The sequence below is a fragment of the Phalacrocorax aristotelis genome, chromosome 1 (genome assembly GCF_949628215.1).
Source record: "Phalacrocorax aristotelis chromosome 1, bGulAri2.1, whole genome shotgun sequence".
NCBI classification, from domain to species: Eukaryota; Metazoa; Chordata; class Aves; order Suliformes; family Phalacrocoracidae; genus Phalacrocorax; species Phalacrocorax aristotelis.
Window position 1 is genome coordinate 154581651 of NC_134276.1, and position 18183 is coordinate 154599833.

At 44.4% G+C, this 18183-nt stretch overlaps 1 protein-coding gene across 5 annotated transcripts in view; it reads right to left on the minus strand.

Annotated features, from left to right (window-relative positions):
• Positions 1-18183, minus strand: part of CREB3L2 (cAMP responsive element binding protein 3 like 2) — a 76716-nt gene that overhangs the window by 27613 nt on the left and 30920 nt on the right. For 2 of the 5 annotated variants that reach the window (XM_075116952.1, XM_075116941.1), the window contains exon 2: positions 5606-5822. In XM_075116952.1, the coding sequence (XP_074973053.1) occupies positions 5606-5822 (217 nt within the window). Of the gene's footprint in view, positions 1-5605; positions 5823-6869; positions 6983-17879; positions 17899-18183 lie in introns of those variants that run through there. The other 3 variants (XM_075116962.1, XM_075116979.1, XM_075116969.1) reach the window with 3 other exon arrangements.

Here is an 18183-nt window from a genome sequence, read left to right on the forward strand (position 1 = left end):
TGAGGAGAGAAACCATACAAATGACTAGTCGCTGTCCACTGTCTCTGCCCTGCCAGGCTGGCAAAGTAAAGAACACACACAAAAACTGAACACACACCCACTATGAACCACCCCCACCGCCTGAGCAGATCCCAGAGGATGGAGAGCCCCACGCAGATGCTGCAGCCTCTGCCTCCGCGTTCCTGTGGCACACCAGCCCCTCACTATTACTTGTATTTGGTTCTTGCCTATGGATCTCACACATCCAAAATAAGGGGCAGCCACTATCCTAAAGTTTGTGCCTACAGCTGACAAGATGAAGCATGAGAGGCAGGGAAGGATCCTACACTTGCATCTCAAGTCACATAGGAGGCTAACCATAGTCCCTGCTGAAACTCAGGTCTTGGCTTGCTCCTGGCTGGCTGACCCACAACCCTCCCTTTCCAAAAGGCTGCAGAGACTAGAAAACTGAACACAGACACACACCAACCGTAATAGAGTATTTTTTACATACATATATAATATATATATATGAGAGAGAGAAATCTATTTCATAATAGAAAATAAAGCTTTTTTCCCTGTTTACAACTGTCAGAAGCAAATCTGTGCCCCAAAAGGCCCTGATACACAGCAAGAAGTCTCCTTTATCCATCAGCCCTATTCTCAGCCTCCTCATTTCCTTCCAAGAAGCATTTTCCACTTCACAACTACCCACTGTGCTCCTCCACAGACGCTCTGCAGTTGTCTCAAAAGCTCACAGCTAGAAAGCAGAAACCTGCTGTGAGAGAGGTGGCAGCACAACTGGTGTGGATCATCGGTATACAGGACGCAGCCTCCTTTTTCATGTTATAGCCTGGAGCCGTCCCCAGGCCAGATGCTTTATTCACCAGTTCAGGCAAACAAAAGCTCATGGTGAGCCAGCTGCAAGCAAGCAGGTCAGGCCTATAAATCTCTCTCTACTATCTTTAGTCTTAAAAGTTTATGCAAAATTGAATATAAGAATAGATTCTCAGGGGGAGGAAAACCAAACAACTAAATGCCAGACATCTTGCACACATCTGCTTTAAAATAGTTACTCTTGCCAATGCTTTCATAAACTGGAGATTTAGTGACTGACACCTTCAGGGACCCCACACTAGCAACAAGCTGTGAGTGTTCAGAAAAGTTCTTCTGCACAAAGCTGTGGAAATAGCCCCAATACAGTGAAGGCACAGGAGCAAATAACTGGGAAAAAAATGATGTTGGAAACTTGATCTTATGGGCACTTAAAATATGTTCTCACCTTGAGGTCAACAGGACTTCTCGGAAGAGTTAAACCCGGGCTTCTGAGTTTGCCAGGTTTTACACTTCTAGCACTTTAAAAAAAAAAGCTTCATGTAAGATTTACAAATACATGAATAAGTCAATTTAGTGATTGTAGAAATTACTGTTAATGACCAAGTAGCAGCCAACGAGAATGGCTCACAGCAGAAGTTAATTGCTCCCCTGCAGCAGTGGGCAAGAAGGTGCTTATGGAGTCAGAGTGATCGTTCACTCCACTGTAATAGCTGAAAGGAAACATTAAATAACATTTTCAGTAAGGTTGTTGGAGACTTGGTGGGGGGAAGACCGGAAGATGGAAATAGACACTGAATGGCTTAAACCTGCCTTGAAGGTCAGGTGCCGAACAAGATGGGCCTCCTTCCCAGCCTCCCCATACTTCGGGGCTCTGGGACCCCACAGTTGTGAATACGTAGATGAAAACCGCTGCAGGCGTTGGGTGCCATTGAACCAGATGGAGACAACTCCCAAAATCCAATTCCCTCCTCCAACAGGCTGGCACAGGCTGAAGGAGGAGGGCAGAAAAGCAGGTCATGGAGCAACACGACGTGGGGCTGGAGCGGTGGCAGCACAGTGGCCCCAGCGCCGCGGTGCGGGACCGAAGGCTGGGGTCACCCTGGGCCCATGCAGATGGCAGGACCCTGCCCCAGGACAGGCCACACACCCCCAGCTGTCATTCCTGCCTCCCCGCCATCTCCAATAGGCCTGTCGCTACAGAAACAAACATCATTTTTTACGGGTATTGTTAAAGGCAGGCAGGTATGTTTCCCATTAGGACACCAGACCAGACCTATGTGGTACAAGCCACCCCCTCTGGCAGTGCACAACTGGACCAGCACAGGGCTTGGCAGCCACCTGCCTGCTCCTGGCACAGAAACGGCACCCAAGGGTTGAGCAGCCGATTAGCGTTACACAATTAACATGCACCAAGTTAGAAGTGACACAGGGAGCCACCTTGCACCTCAACATACGCTAGCACGTGGCACCTGGAAAGCTGCCTTTGCTGAAAGGACTTTGCAGCTCCAGGTCACACTAACAGAGCAACTGCTGACGTAATGGCGACAATAAGGTGCGTAACAGGCACCACTTCCAAGTACACGTTATCTAGCCATACAGGCGAAGGGGCCTGGCCTTAGAAAATCCTGGGTTTCTCCCCTCCTCGCACTTCCCCTGGCTTTGTCTGCCCATAAATACCCACTGGCCTAGGAAGGGATGGCATTTCTGCACACCCTGCGAGACAACCTGCCAGCGCCCATTGCCAGGACAACTGCTAAGAGCAGTCTTTGTAATTACAAAGAAGAAACATAGCGTTATTGACTTCACGGCAAAATGAGAACAAAGCCTGTTTGCCACATGGTTTGTGCACAACACCTGGCCTTTAGTCCTCTAGAGCTAAGGGAGAAGCTCTGGAATGGCATGCAGACCCAGATGCTCTGTGCCATCCTCCTCCTCCTCACACTGCTGCTGACCGCAGCCACACAGGTCCACAGTATATGTGTCCATAGCACGTGTGCGCACACATGCAAGTCTCATACGTGAGCTTCGTCACTAGCCTATTTCTACTCCCAGTCCTGCAGAGCAGGGTCTTACAGGATCATGAAGCCTCGCCATGGACAAACCATGAAAACATTTGTCCTGGTTTCAGCTGGGATAGAGTTAAATTTCTTCGTAGTAGCTAGTATGGGACTATGTTTTGGATTTGTGCTGGAAACAGTGGTGATAATGTGGAGATATTTTAGTTGTTGCGAAGTAGCACTTACGCTGGTCAAGGACTTTTTCAGCTCCCCATGCTCTGCCAGGTGCACAAGAAGCTGGGAGGGGACACAGCCAGGACAGCTGACCCCAACTGACCCAAAGGGATATTCCACACCATACGACGTCATGCTCAGTATATAAAGCTGGGGGAAGAAGGCGGCGGGGGGGACGTTTGGAGTAATGGCGTTTGTCTTCCCATGTAACTGTCACATGTGATGGAGCCCTGCTTTCCTGGGGATGGCTGAACACCTGCCTGCCCACGGGAAGGAGTGAATGAATTCCTTGTTTTGCTTTGCTTCCGCATGCAGCTTTTTCTTTACCTATTAAACTGTCTTTATCTCAAACCATGAGTTGCCTCACTTTTACTCTTCCGATTCTCTCCCCTGTCCCACCAGGGGGGAGTGTGCGAGTGGCTGCGTGGTGCTTGGTTGCTGACTGGCACTAAACCATAACAACATGACAGCTGTAAAAGCTCACCATATCTGCCCAGTGGGTGGTTACTTGGACAATGTAATTTTTTTGCACGTTCTTTCTATAAGTCCCTCAGCCAACGTTGTTTCACAGCCCCTGCCACTCCACAAAACCACTCCCAGTTTCCCAGCAGTGGGAGATCATGTTGGAGCACATGGTCCTCCTGCTCCCCAAAAGGACACTGGTGCTCCCAGTATCTGTCCCCTTACTCCACCAAGGGGATTGGCATTCACTGGAGTTGTCAGGAGCGCTGTGTACTGCCACTGTCCAACAACGGAGATGCTTCCAATCTCCAGTGTCAAACGCTGCAGCATTACCACCCACAAAATCCCCCTGTCCTGCTCTCATGAACTCAAGGACTGAAAAATCGTCAGGGTGATGCCTCTGAATACCTATCAGCCAGCCATGTTAACTGTAATTCTGCAATTTCCTCTAATATTTCTCTGAGCTTCACTGTTTTGAAGTCAATGCTTATTGAAAGGTCACGAGCATGATTCCAGGGTTAAGATTAAATAAAATCCTGAACACTGAGAACAACTCCTCCACCTCCTCCTCTCTTATGAAACACCGCAGAGTGAACAGAAGATGAAATGCTTTCCATTCATTTTCTATTTTTAAACCCACTTGTTAATGTTTCTTGGCTTTTTAAAACATCATTTGACTAGAGCTCTATTAATTACCCAGTGGTCTCAGCAGTATGAATTTCTTCAGGATTTTTCCCCAAAGGAAACTACCCTCACTTTTAGCCTAGTTTGCAGCTTCTCCATATTAACTTCCCAAAAAGCTTGGTTTCCAGAGTTTCTTGTGCTCGTTTCTCCTGCCACAATTAATATTTCCTGTATGTATTAATTTAAAAATATTCACATAAAACAGTTAAGAAATATCAAATGGGAAGGCTTCATGTAGATGATGTTTCCAGATCATCTCCAAAAACCCTGTCTCACATTGAAAAGCCCTCTCACAGGTTTTATTAGTTGTCCTCCTGTGAAATCTCTAGCAGACCACACCTTGTTTTAAGAGAGCATTTTGGACTGCAAAACTGTCAGCTTTTGAAAACTCACGCCCTGGTGCATCTTCATGAACAGCTTAGCTTGTTATTGCTTAGACATAAGCACTAATCTCTCTCCCTTTTATTGTGATGCAGCTTAGTACCCTACTGCTTTTCACTGTAAAGCTAATGTTGAAGACATAAGCCAATTACTAGGAGCGAAAGTCTGCCATGGTGTTTATTCCTAATAGTTACCAGACATTCATGGCCTCGCTCCTCTGCCAACCGCTGGCTTTTACCCTGAACTCCCCTTCCTGCTAGCAGGCATCTTCGCTCCAGAACAAGCAGGTCGGATCTCTTCCTGCCACCATTCCTGCATTTCCCCTTTTTCCCCTCCAGGTGTTTATAACTGCTGAATTAAAGATAAAGATTTGACCATCTTGCCCAACTCCTCAATCAGAGTATAGCCAATTTGGATCAGGTTGCTCAGGACTTTGCCTAGCTCAGCTTTGACGAACTTTTGGACATCTGACCCACTCTCATGTTGAAAATTATTTCTCTAACACCCAACTGGAATTTCCTTTCTTGCAATTTGCAACGATTACCTCTTGTGCTATCACTGTGTATCTCAGAGGAGTACAGCTTTGTCTTCTCCGCACCCTTTCATCAGATAGCCGCAGACAGCAATAAGATATCCCCTTTGCTTTTTCTCCAGAAGACCAAACAAAACCCACCTCACTCTTACCCAGACTTCATGGTGGTGCCTCATTTGACTCATTTAGTTTATCAGTCTCCATTTATCTTCAACAGCTACAGATTCAGATATATGGAAACAAGTGTATTCTCCTAGTTCTTTTTGATGGGCACTTTACTTCTAATTCAAAATGTTTACAGTGCAAAGTTAGTAACTTCTGCTGAGTACAATTTCCCTGTCTATGTTCTTTATTCACAATGCCTCCAGACTTAAACAAATCCCTTCTGTGATTTTCATTGTAGATATATCTGTTAGCACCCTTAGTGCATCATCACCCTACCAGGAACATGTCATTACTGCATCATCACGAGAAATGAACAAGGGCTCAGTGATTCTACCTTCGTTGAAGTTGTCATCGGTCGAGATGTGGGTCAAGGGAGACTGGGGTCGGGAGTCCCCACAGAGGGAGTAGCTGTGTTCTGCCTGGATGAGGGGCGCTGGGGATGCCGGAGACAGTTCCACCTCCATTATTTCATTCTTCTCAGACAAGAAGGGATCATTCAAGAGCTGGCCTAGGACATCGGGTGAAAATTCATCCAGGAACTCTGTGAAGTGCTGTGGAGATAAAAAAGGAGGGAAAAGTTTATCTCCTTGCCTGTCTGTCACACCAACAACAGGAGAGCATTGATCAGAACAATTCCAATATCTGCACTGGGCATCTGTGCCAGTCAGCAGCAGGATCTACCAGCCCTGCCTAACAATCTCCTCCACCAATCGCTACTTCAAGCTGAAGAGCCACAACTAGAACAAAAGTCCTCTCAGAGGCATACATTACAACAGAAGAGCCTGTGATTAACTTGCAACGTAAACAGAAAATAGAAGCATGGTAGTCACGTCCTGAAGCAGCCTCCTTCCCCCGCCAAAGGTACTCACTACAGCAAGCCACCAAAAATGGGAAAGCACATTTCACCCAGACTGCGTGAAAGATCCTGCAGCATTTAACACAAGAACACTTTATGCATGGAATAGAATATATTGGGTTAATATTCACTGAAGCAGAGATGAGAAAGGAAACACACTCAGACATTGACTCTGACTCACATATGACTATTTTAGCTGTGCAGAACATACAGAGCGCTCTAGGAAAACAGGTCCATGCATGTCCCCACCAACCAAGCAATTAACACATTTGCAATAAAATGGGTTTTCTGGCTGATTTATGTGTCTATTTTAGAAGTTGCATTCCACCTAGGGCTAGAGCCCATATCCAGCTTCTAGGCCCCAGAACTAAAGCTCCTGACAGCCAGTACTAATTACCACTTTATCTATTTCACTGAATTCATTACGCTGACAGTGCGCATTAAGGCTATATGTAGTAGGATAGCTTTGTGTTTGTTTCTTATTCAAAATGAGCACAAGCCAAACCCCATGATCTACTTCCTTGAGACTCCAATGCACTTCCCATCAATAGCCAAAAACTCTGCATCTCTTCTTGGTTTTGTTTCCAAGGTCAGAAGACTACATCTTTGACAGACCAAGAAACTGCACTGCAAGAAACCATCCCTGCTCATCTCATTCACACAAAGAATTATTTTTTTGTACAAAAAAATATTTGTCCAATGAATTGTAACGACCTTTTCCAGACAATCAAGCATTATTTACCATCTTATATAGAAGTCTGTTGATCAGGGCACGATCCTACAAAAGTCTAAGTCCGTTTGATTTGCTCTGTTTTTACAAGTAATATCGATCTTGGCTCCTCATCTTGCCCTCTCCTGCAGAAACAAACACTGAAATTCAAGATTCAGCTTCCTGTAGGCTAAATTAAGAATTAAACAAGTCAATATTGTATAAACCCATGAGGGAAGTGGTGTGCTCACACCCCCCATGTATGCACATTTCACAGCTCCCGCAGCACCTGTGGCCTTGAAGCCTGATTCTAGAAAACACTGAGCACAGCCGGCCCTCATAGAGTCCCCTGGAAGTTCGAGCGCGTCTTCCAAGACGCTCACGAATGCTAACTGTGCCTTCTTTCAAAATTAATAAGGCTTCACTCAATTCTGACTGACACTGAGGAAAAGAAAATATTTACTAAACATAAGGCAATAAACAGAGGCCCACAGTTGCTACGCTGGATTAGCAAGCTAGCTAAAGTAAAGCCTTTACAAATGGCAAAGCAGATTTGTAGCCTCATATTTACTTACTGTAAATGATAACACTACTAAACAAACTCTCAGATGACTCAGCAAAAGATCACAACCACCTTATAGAAAACTTTGTTTATTTTAATATTGATACCCAAGGACTTGCTAGCACTTCACATCCAGGGCAGCCTCCCAACATCTGCAAGGATAAATGTACAAACTACAGTTCCCCACTACGCAAAGAAAGAAAGAAAAAGGATGCTCAATACTAGCTGATCACCCTCGTGCATCAATAAAGACACTGAGTAAAACAGGGTAGACAGCCATTAAAGTATAAAAAAGGGACAGAAACATTTCCTAACCACAAAGGAAGTCAAGGATGAACCTATAAAAAAGCAGTGCCTTTTTTAGGGACAATTTTTCCCCACAGTCCACACACTTCTTTTCATTCAGGCTAACGGCTACAGTCAATTATATTTGTTTGTATATTTTCCTAAAGCTGGCTAGAACATTTCCCTCTTTCTAATTCTTGCATGCATTATTCTGCCTGATGACTAGCAGATGCTGAAATAAGGCTGCTACAATATTTGGACCCTGGTTTCTACAAACAGCTACTTCATCATCTGCGTCATCCAATCTGAGGATGTCATCCTTGAAAATATCATACCTAAGTGTCGACTTAGTCTGACACCATTTACATGTTCTAATTTAACAGACTCAAGTAAAAGACAAAATGACCACAAGCTACTCAGCTATTTTTGGCAAATTCACAAATAAAGATTTCTATTAGCCTTCTATTACTGCTTTGATATGGGAGAAATTAATGTCAAATGTTATTTTACTTCTTCCATTTGATTAAAGTAGGTACATTAGATGATATTATTATTATTATTATTATTATTATTATTATTATTATTTCTGAATGGGGAATTTTCCTAAAACTGCTTCAGGAAAAGCAAAGAAGGAAACAAACATTCAACTTCCCAAAAACAGAGAAAGAGGACCTTCAACATGTTCAACATGTTCATCATTTGTGCTTTCTCCTTTTCACATGCAGCTGAAAAGCAGGAAGATGTGAGGAAGAGAAGAATCTGCATTTACAACAGAATTGCCTGAGAGCAAATAAATAGTCAATCTGTTTTTGAAATGATTCACTAGCTTCATTATGATTTTTAGTCTTATTTTTAATGGTCTGTGGTATAACTTTGAATACCAGTCAACAAAGAAGCCTCAAACAATTGTCACGGGTCAGGCTGCACAGCTACTGAACTCAGGGAACAGACAATTTTAGGGCTCTGGACTTCTCCTCGCTCAGCGATTACAAAAACCACCACCACTTGATTTACAGGAATTTTTCATATGTTATACAAATCTCTGCTACAACGAATGCTTAAAGCAAGCTCGCTTTAATTTTTTTTCTTCCTTAAGAAAACAATTGTCTCATTGAAAGTGGCGCCATTTGCCTAGAAAATTGAAAAACAAAAGGCATCTGAGCAGCAGCTACAGCAGTAACCATCTGGGAGCAGTTAGGCCTTCGGCTCCTCGAAAACGCCACCTACATCTAAGCTGCTCCCTCTGCCTTCTCGAAGCACGTTCTCCTGTTGCCAACCCTCCTCCTCTTCCTCCTCCTCTCCACACTCCCCGACCTGCTTCCGCATGCACCTTAGCCATCACCAGCCACTTCCAGAGCTGGAAGGCCGCAGAATAACCCTCAGTTCTGATATGGCAGCAACCACCCCTGCACTCAGGAACAGGAAAGGGCAATTTAGGGAGGAAACTGAGAATTTTACCCTTAGAACCTCTTTATATATTTGCTTGCAAAAGAAATTCTTTGTCTGTGGCTTTCAGCTTGGGACCTTTCACCCAGCGAGTTCACCTTTTAAAAAAAAAAAAAAAAAGATAAAAGAGCACTTGCATTGAAATGTGCCTTTTTTACTTCTTTTTTTGTTTTTAATACCTCTCTAGACAGCTCCATTGCCAGCTTCCTGCTATCCTCACACCCCACTGGCAGCCACAGCACTAATTGCAGACATGTGTTTGTACAAGGAGTCTGCTTGAATTATTAAACTATTCTCTCTATACAGCAAAGAGATGTGTTCAGCTGGGATATTAAACTCTGTAAAAAGTCATGAATTTAGGACAGATGTAACCTTATCTTTTGCTTCCCCTTCCCCCAGAACCTTGAAAAGATAAACAAAACAGCAGTGCTCCTGTTTACAGAGAGAAAGTAAGTTGCAGCCCCACGAAGTTTCACCACCTATCTGGTTGGACATTTGCCCCCGCCTATAACCGGGGTGCTTTTGGGGAACACAAAACACCTACAGACATCACCCCATGGTAAGTGAACAGAGGAGAGCTCTTACATCCAGGTGTGCGGTGGATTTTGGATAGCTCTTCGAAAGTAGCATTTGGCTGCAGACCAGCTGGGCCTCAGGCTGCAGCTCTCCACAGCATCTGCCTGTTCCAGCCAGACAAAGGTCCTTTTCTCCAGCTCTGCCTAAGGGACAAGGGGTTTTTTCTTTCTTGTCTGATCAAATTATCATCTCTGAAGTAAAACAGACTCAGGTTTTGCTACGTGCGTGGCAGTGCTGACTTCTCTGCCAGATGACCTGAAGCCAGATGAGAGCCCCAGTTGCCTAAAGACGTGACTTTATCTTGACTAAAAATGAAATAGTCATGTTCAGAAAAAAGATTTTCTAAGAACTCACTAAAAAAGGAATGAAGAGAAATCCAGAGCCCCAAACAACACTTTGCAACTATATTTAAATAATTAAACAAGTGACAGGCTTTGCTGAGCCTGGAGAATGCACTGTGTCAGCTGCAAGTCCCACACACTGACTGTAGCAGCACGATCCACCCTTTCCAGCAGAGCCACCCCAGAGGGGAGCTGCAGCAGCAGCAGCACACGGGCACACTGTGAAACAAGCCCTGCTCTCCAAGCAGCCCAGGGCAAGCCAGCCTATATGCAACATGCTGGGGTGACAACCACCCACCAATTCAAGATATTCCCCGCCTAGGAGTTAATGGCTCCCTCCTGGCTGGTCCTGAGGTCTCCCCATTCTGGAGGGATCAACCTTCCCTCCACGAGAGGAACTGCCCAGGTGGGAACATCCCTTCTACCCAACAAGCACCCATGGGGTAAAAATGAAGCCCACCGTCTACCCACAGGTACAAAGCTGCCTGATAATTTATCCCTTGTAAGGCCTTAGCAGCAGTAATAGGGGGTAGGGTGCAAGGACTGCACCCTTACTTCTTTATCAAAGGAATCCAGAGTACATGTAATGTACAAGGCAGCACTACTTGAGAAAATGAGGAAAGAGGGAAGAGAGGGGAGGCCACAAACCAGCCCCCATCCATGGGGAAGTAAACGTGCACCACAGGCATGAATTCTACCACCCTACCTAATTTCCCCTCATATTAAGGTAACAGAGAAAAAAAGGAATAATTTCTTCAGCAGCTCTTTTGTGGTCTGCATGAACAAAGGTGTGCAGGAGATAAAACATGAAATATCACAAAAGATAGCAGCATTTCTAGTTAACAGCATCAAACAGATCAAGAAGCATGGCTACATGGAGATACCAACTCGTCTTCAAGTAACCAAGCACACATTTCACAGACATCTGGCAGCTGCTTATATGGTAGCTGAGGAGATCTGAGTAGGAGTCACAGCTGCTAACAAAAAGCTTCAAGCTCTGGGGTATCCAGGCAAGGCGCCAGTTGTTAAAGATGGAACATACATGCTGGTCAGGCTCCATGGGTTGAGCTCTAGACTCGACTGCACAGCAAGAGCTGTAAAAGGCATCACACACACCTTGCAATCAGCTCCACCTGGGATTGCAACTGCAGCATTCACTCATAAGGGCTTGGAGCAGAGGCCTGCCTTTTTTAGCTAATGAAGAACCATGCCTAGAGAAGGACTGCACACAAGTCTACCAATGACAAGGCAGCACAGAAGTCTGTGATTTTCTGCATGCGCAATCCCAAGGTTAAACCCCTGGGCACAGGTTAAAAAGCCTCCTCATGGCAGGTGTTTTCTTCCCAGACATGTTGCTGGTGGTACTGTTGGCATTCCCGTTTCAAGTTTGTTGGCAATGAACAGGAGGTGTCAGCGTGTGCCAGCTTCCAACAACCAGGACAACTGTTCTCAGTACTCACTCGCACTTCGGCATCAGTTAGTTTTCAGAGATTCAAACACAAATTCTGCAGATTTTCAGGTACATCACTTCTCTCAACTTCTTCGCTTTCTAGAAATCCTTTACATTTGCAGCAGAGAAGCCAGCCACCACTCACTCTTCTCCAAACTCAGCCATAGCTTGTCTCACGTGGTACCCATCTTTGTCAGCTTTGAGAAGAGTTACTGATGGACCCCCTGGAGCCTCACCTCTGCAATTCATTCACATATGCCCTGCAGGGAACAGAAAAGCTCCTCTACTGGCACGGGGTGCATCGATACGTCACTGTTATGAGGCACAGATCCAGGCTCCTTCTGCATTGCTCTTACAAGGATGAGAAATGAAGGACAGCCTGGCAGCAATACAGTATTTTTCTCTAAGAGTGATTCCAAAGATAGGGGCTGAAGGAGACAATAGCAACCCCACAGAGGCATTCACCAACATCCCCCCAGTTGAGAAAGAGTGGAAGAGCAGAAGGCCGTACCCTATACAGTTTGATATACCAGGGTGCTTACCTTTGGTATGCATTAACTTGGGTGAGGGGGAACCAACTGTATTTGGCAGTGAATATTTGAAAAAAAGTAATGCAACCACACCTGAAATGGCAGAAATCTGATTTGCCAAGAGACCCCTTGGAGAGACCACAGTATTGAGTTGCAGCTGCAAGCACACCTAACCACTCACTCTTAAACAGGACACAGAGATCCTTCCTCTCATCCTGATGAAGAACCAAAATAGCTTTTAGATTAAAGGAAGAAAGGAGGAAACGTTCCTTTCTTCATCAGGAACAGCTTTCTGATGGCAGGGAAAAAGTCTTAGATGCAGCCATAGCAGAGAACAGAGAGACTGAGGACTGTAAACAGTCCTCCAAGTCATGCCTAAAACATGCTGATAACACAGTAGAGAGATCTATGCCACCCTGGCTTATTTACCCGCCAAGGGCAAACAGAGTGAACCTCAGACTTCTAGGTGTTTATCTTCTACAGTGTAAAAATCAAAACCGGGACACAGAGAAATAGTTGCTCAATTATTTTACTCTATTATAAAATTCTTTACACTGTCTAGTCTTTAACTACACTGAAATTACCTCATTTGCAGGAGGATATGAAAAGTAACATGAAATTGGTATTTGAAAACAGCAAAGAGATATACCATAACAGGAGATATGATCGTTTGGAGTCTCACACCAGCAATTACTCATTGTAAGCATTAAAAAAAAATAATTTGGACAGATTAAAAAAATCCACTAAGTGAATAACATCCAGGTTGTGTCATCAGCAAAACAAATGCCAGGAAATTCAGAGTTAATAGATTTACATGGTAATTAAATCTGCACATCTTCCCAACTTGCTCAGGTTACACAGTTGGAAATGCTGAAGTTCATGCTGAGCAAATCTTATAATCCACCCCATTATGCACACATGCATGCACACACTTCTATTGCAAACACTCAAGTATTTCCTACCCGTAACCAACAAAGAAGAGATGTATTTATTTTTAACTAATAGGGGGACTTTTCAACAACCATGTTTACTCCTTTGCCTTTCCTTGTTCCAAAATATTCTTTCACTTTCCTTAACACCCCTCCCCACCAAAAAAAGTATTTTGGTTTTAAAAAGATAATTAAAACAAAAATTAAACTCTATAATAACTAGGACTAAGTATGGGTTGAAAGGAAAAAAAAATAAAAAAAAAAAGAAACCCTTGCACAGTTGAGGCAAGAGTGAGAAACAACTGTGAAGTTCAGTGTTTCTTAAGCCCACTGTCTGCAGAGAAAAGGATGCTATTGCTCACTCCTAGCTCAAGCCTCTTGGGAGTCATATGAAATAGGAAAATCCTCCTCACATTCCCCTGCCTTTCCCCCAGTGCATACTTCTTGGATCTAGTCTAACTTTTCAATAGGCTGGGCTCATATTTTGCTCTTTCCCACCCTCTCCCCAAAACTGCCAAAATCAGAGAGGGGTGTGAGTCACGGGGGCCAGAGCTCTAGAGCGGTGAGTCAGCGAGCTGGAAGCCCTTCAACAAGGCTCCCCCCATCTGGGTCCCTGGCTGAGACCTCAAAACACATTATTAATTCTGTATTGCAGGCAAGCGTCTGGATTATGCTCTCAGGTCAGCTGAATTCATTCTTTTGTCTTGGCTACTTTTTTTTTCTCTTCTTATTTTTTGTGCCTCTTACAGCAGGCTCGTGGGTATGCACTTCATTTGCCTCATAAGTCAGCCCTTAGGCTGCCAGATTGAGCAGCTGAACCACAGAAAAATGAAACTCTCCATCACTTCTCCCCATGCCCTTCTCTTCACCCAGTGAGCAGCAGGGTCATAATTCTTGACCATCAGTGACTGCAGAGGCTGCAAGACAAGCCTGACTGACAGGTCTGCCCTTCACAAGTCTCCAAACCACCAAGAGTAGGGGCAAGCCTCCCCCTGCCACCTCCAGCCACTGTGACTCACCCTAGACAGAAAAGGTAGCTCAGCTTCCAAAGCTTAGTCATTCGTGTCTGATAATTTTTGGCACTCAGGCAAAATACTTCAGGAAATCAGTTTATGTTTTTTAAAACTATCTAGTGAAGAAAAGAACAAATGCAGTTGGTTTTTTGTTCGGTGTGGGGGTGTCTTGACCCAGCTATGCTCCAGGCATACAATGTCAGTCATAAATATTTGTTGTGAGATAATACTAATCTGCTCGGTTACGCCCCAGGTACACCTACAGGCTCTTTGGAAGGAACTTGATTTACCACAAGTTTTACATCTAACTGGTGTCTTCTGGGTAACTACCAAGTGTTTAGCCAGAAAGTAAGCAGTGAAAGAAAGTTTTCAGACAAGTTGGAACCTTTGTGTACAAATTTTAGAGTTCACCAGTGGGCATTTATGGTCCTGCTTTCTGCCCAAGAGCTCGGCAGCAAGGACAACACATTTTGTTATTGCACAGCTGGTTTAATTTATGGCCACTTTTGAAAGAAAACAGTTACTCCAGTTTCTTCTTCAATGCATGCAGATAGATCTTAACATTATAGCAGCGTTTTACAACATTTGGGTGCACTGCACTTGGTTTCTTTTGCCATCTTCCCTCACCATGGAAATGGGAGGGGAAGAAAGCAACAGCATCCCTTGTTGAAGGGCACAGATAAGCCCTTTGTAAAGGGCACAGCCATCATGATTCCTGAGTTTAAAACAGAATCCACTAGTCTTGCATCCACTTTAGAGATCATAGGATATCTCAGGTTGGAAAGGACCCATAAGGATCATCAAGTCCAACTCCCAGATGACTTTACAGATATAACAGGAAGGAGGAAAGGATAACCATGGAGAGAATTCAGAAGAGTCAGGCCTACAACGAGACAAAACCCTCTCCCACAAGGATGACTGGTACCATGCAATTCAGGGACTGTTACTTAAAAGAGAAATGGTGTAACCTGCCCTGCAGGCCAGTGACAGTTCACTCATCTGCTCAACCTGCAAGGTCTCATCACAGTTCCCACATGTTAAGCAACACTTGAAGCTGCCAGCCTCTGCCCATGGGCACAACCTCCCACAAACATAACTGTCCCCACAGGCACGCCGTACTGCGATGCCGTTAGGAGAGCCCGGCAAAATCGTAATTTCTCATCTAGGTTCCCATCAGTGCAGGAGGCCTCCTGCAGAACACAGATGCTCTGCAGCTCAGCTGTTTCATGTTTAAAGTGTTCACAACAGCCTCCCCCCTGAGGACCAAACCAGTATCTTTCAAAGGAGGATCTTAAATTAGTCTGAGCAGCGTCAGAAGGAAACAACTCCTGCTCTGTCAGCAGTGCTTGCTGCATGCTCTGGCTTGCCACTCCTGACTGACAGGACACTTGACATTTAAAATAAAAATCGCATCTTCACCAATGTTACTTCTTTAATGGCTGCAAAGTTTAAATGGCAGGGTTCCAGCTTGCAGGAGCGATCGTTCCTTCTTTTTCCTAACACTGGCTGCAAGCCTACACATCCCCCATCAAAAGTCAGCTCTTTAATTAAAGCTGTCTTGTTATTATAAAATAAGTAAGGCTTTACAATCATTATTGGCAGCTCAAGGAGAGATTGGGCATTTTATTTCACTAAAGAGTCAGTAGGTTTTGTTTTACAGATTTATCTTTAGTACCAGAGGGGTGGTTCTGCTGGGTTTTTTTGTGTGTTTGTTTTTAAGAGTAGAAGCAGCGAAGCTGAGGCTTGAAAAGAAAGGACAAACTTAAGCTCCTAAATGTTTATTTAAGCACTCTTAATTTTTGAAGAGTCAGACTATCTCTTCAAGTGCCTAAACGCAGACTCCCTGAGTGGATTATAAAAAACATGACTTAGCTTTTATAAATGCTGCCTAATATTCATAGACATAATGGTTAAAATTGCAGATGCATGTAAAGTTTTAAAAAGAAAAAAACACACCGCACACACATAACCCTATAACTCAAGACAGAGGTGCCTGGGCACAAGGGAAGGAGAAAAAAAGACACAGAGTAGTTTTGCAAAACAAATGTGAAGAAATCCATAGGTCATATCACCTTACCCAGGAGATGAACTCCCCTGCCTGATTCAGAGCTCAAGGATCAGTAGCCTTTGGCTAGCAATGACCTCAGCTGCCACGGGTTCTAGACCCTGCCCGGCAGAGACTGCTGCCCCCTCTATCAAATAAATATCTACTATCAGGGCAGAAAGAGGAACAACACTAGCAGGACTTTGTGTTCAGTGCTTCTATTGCTGAGCATTACATATTAAGTACCACACACTAAAAAAGTCAGTTTGATGTCAAATCCTGTTCCAGCCTGTGATCTCACCAGAGTGTGGAACAAATGACTACATGAAAGAACCCCGTTCCAGTAAAGAAGTCCTACATCTTGTTTTCAGTAGAAACATCCTGGGTTTTGATCTGACATACCTCTCATCCTTTCCATAAATTTGCACTAAGCCTGAAACCGTGGATGCATTCAGAGCTGATACTTTGCCAACAGCGGGTATAATCAAAGCCTTCCCATCCCAAACCTGTCAAAATGTTTCCAGCTTGCAACTTTGCAGCATGCTTCATGTCAAACCAGCTACCAACCCAGGAAGGTAAAGAAGAGCAGAGCAATAGTATTTGTTGATGACAACAACAGGGAAGAATGTCTCTACGTTGTACTTGAAGCCGTGACGCTAAAGCTGCTTTGGATGAGCAGCCCTGTCCAAACCCATCCCACAGCAAAAAGCTTTGCGTTTTGAAGCCACCTCCAGTGGTCCTCAATACCACAAGATGGATACTTCAAGATGCCCACATTGCACTTGTACAGCCTTGATTCTGCAGAAAACCCCACAGAAATCGTTTTGGCATCTCATTTTGTATGGACCAGTACCTCCATCAGCACTGGTACTTTGGCACCCTCCCTCTGAAGAAAGATGCATTTAATTTTACACCACCCACGAGAGCAGTGGGGGTCACTTGGTTTTCACTCATGTCAAAGGCAGACCCGTTTAGGTTTGAAGTTCTACTGAAAGCTGTAGAGAGAAAGGAAACAAGGAGACAGGATGTGAACAAGATCAAATACATACTCAGAAGTATGCGTAGCATTCGTCTAGACAAATTAATTTAAGGCAACCCATACTTGAGAGCTGGTATTCCAATTTCCTATGACAAGTCTTTTGTCACAGTGCCAGAAAACATTACTTCAGTAAACTTTATTTAAAAAAAAAAAAAAAAGGAACAGTACTGGATTAAGGTTCAGGACCCAAAACAGCAGTAGACAGAAACATCCGTAACATAAGATAAGGTCTTAAAAAAAAAAACCAAAGCTGTGTGTTTAGTTCTCCTCTACGCTTCTTTCCAGAAATGCAGGGACTAGTAGAACAGCTTATTTAGTAATATTTGTGCTGGCTCTCTCCCCTCATGGGTCCTCGTAATACACGGGAGACTTTCAAACCTGCTCTGCTTTCATTTGGCTGTGAACAGGCATTTCAGCTCCGTTAGCCAGCCCTCCCCCATTCAGAGCATCCCCCCATCTGTACCTTTCATTTCCAGACTTTTGCTCCCAACCAGGTGAAAGAGGCCTAAGCTACTCATCACCTTGCAGGAACTAAAGAAGATCAGGGGAATCGGGAAGGAAGCCATAAGCCATAGGTGAAGACCCTGTAGGAGCAGATCCAGAAGAATAAGGGTGCAGACAGAAAGCCACAGGAGGGGGAGGGAAAGTCACAAGGCTTGGAAAGGGATAAAATAAACCTGAGAAAGATAAGCAGCATGCTAAGGTTGTGCAAGAACTTCCTCTCAATCCCCAGTTGTGTATTTTTGCCAAGTGTCACTGACTTTTGTGCCCCACCATTTAAAACTGCCCATCCTAAAGTGGTCGTTCTCACGCGTGCCATGGGCTTACCTTCATTTATTCTTCCCCAACTGAAAGGCAGGTTCAAGAACGAAAGGAGACTCAGTAAAGGCTGGCACTAGATTCCTGCATCCCCGAGTCAGTGAGAGAGAGGCATGCTGCTGTGGGAGCCGTGCCAGCACAACACTGGGCAGCACAGCCCTACCCTTCTCCTGCAACAACCATATCCTCCAGCACATGCTCTGCAGTCCTAAAGAGATGGTCAAGCTCTTCAAGCCACCCTCATAAAACAGAGGACGAAGAGAACCTGAGAGAAGATCTTTAACCAAGGAAGCATCAATGTTGATTGTAAATC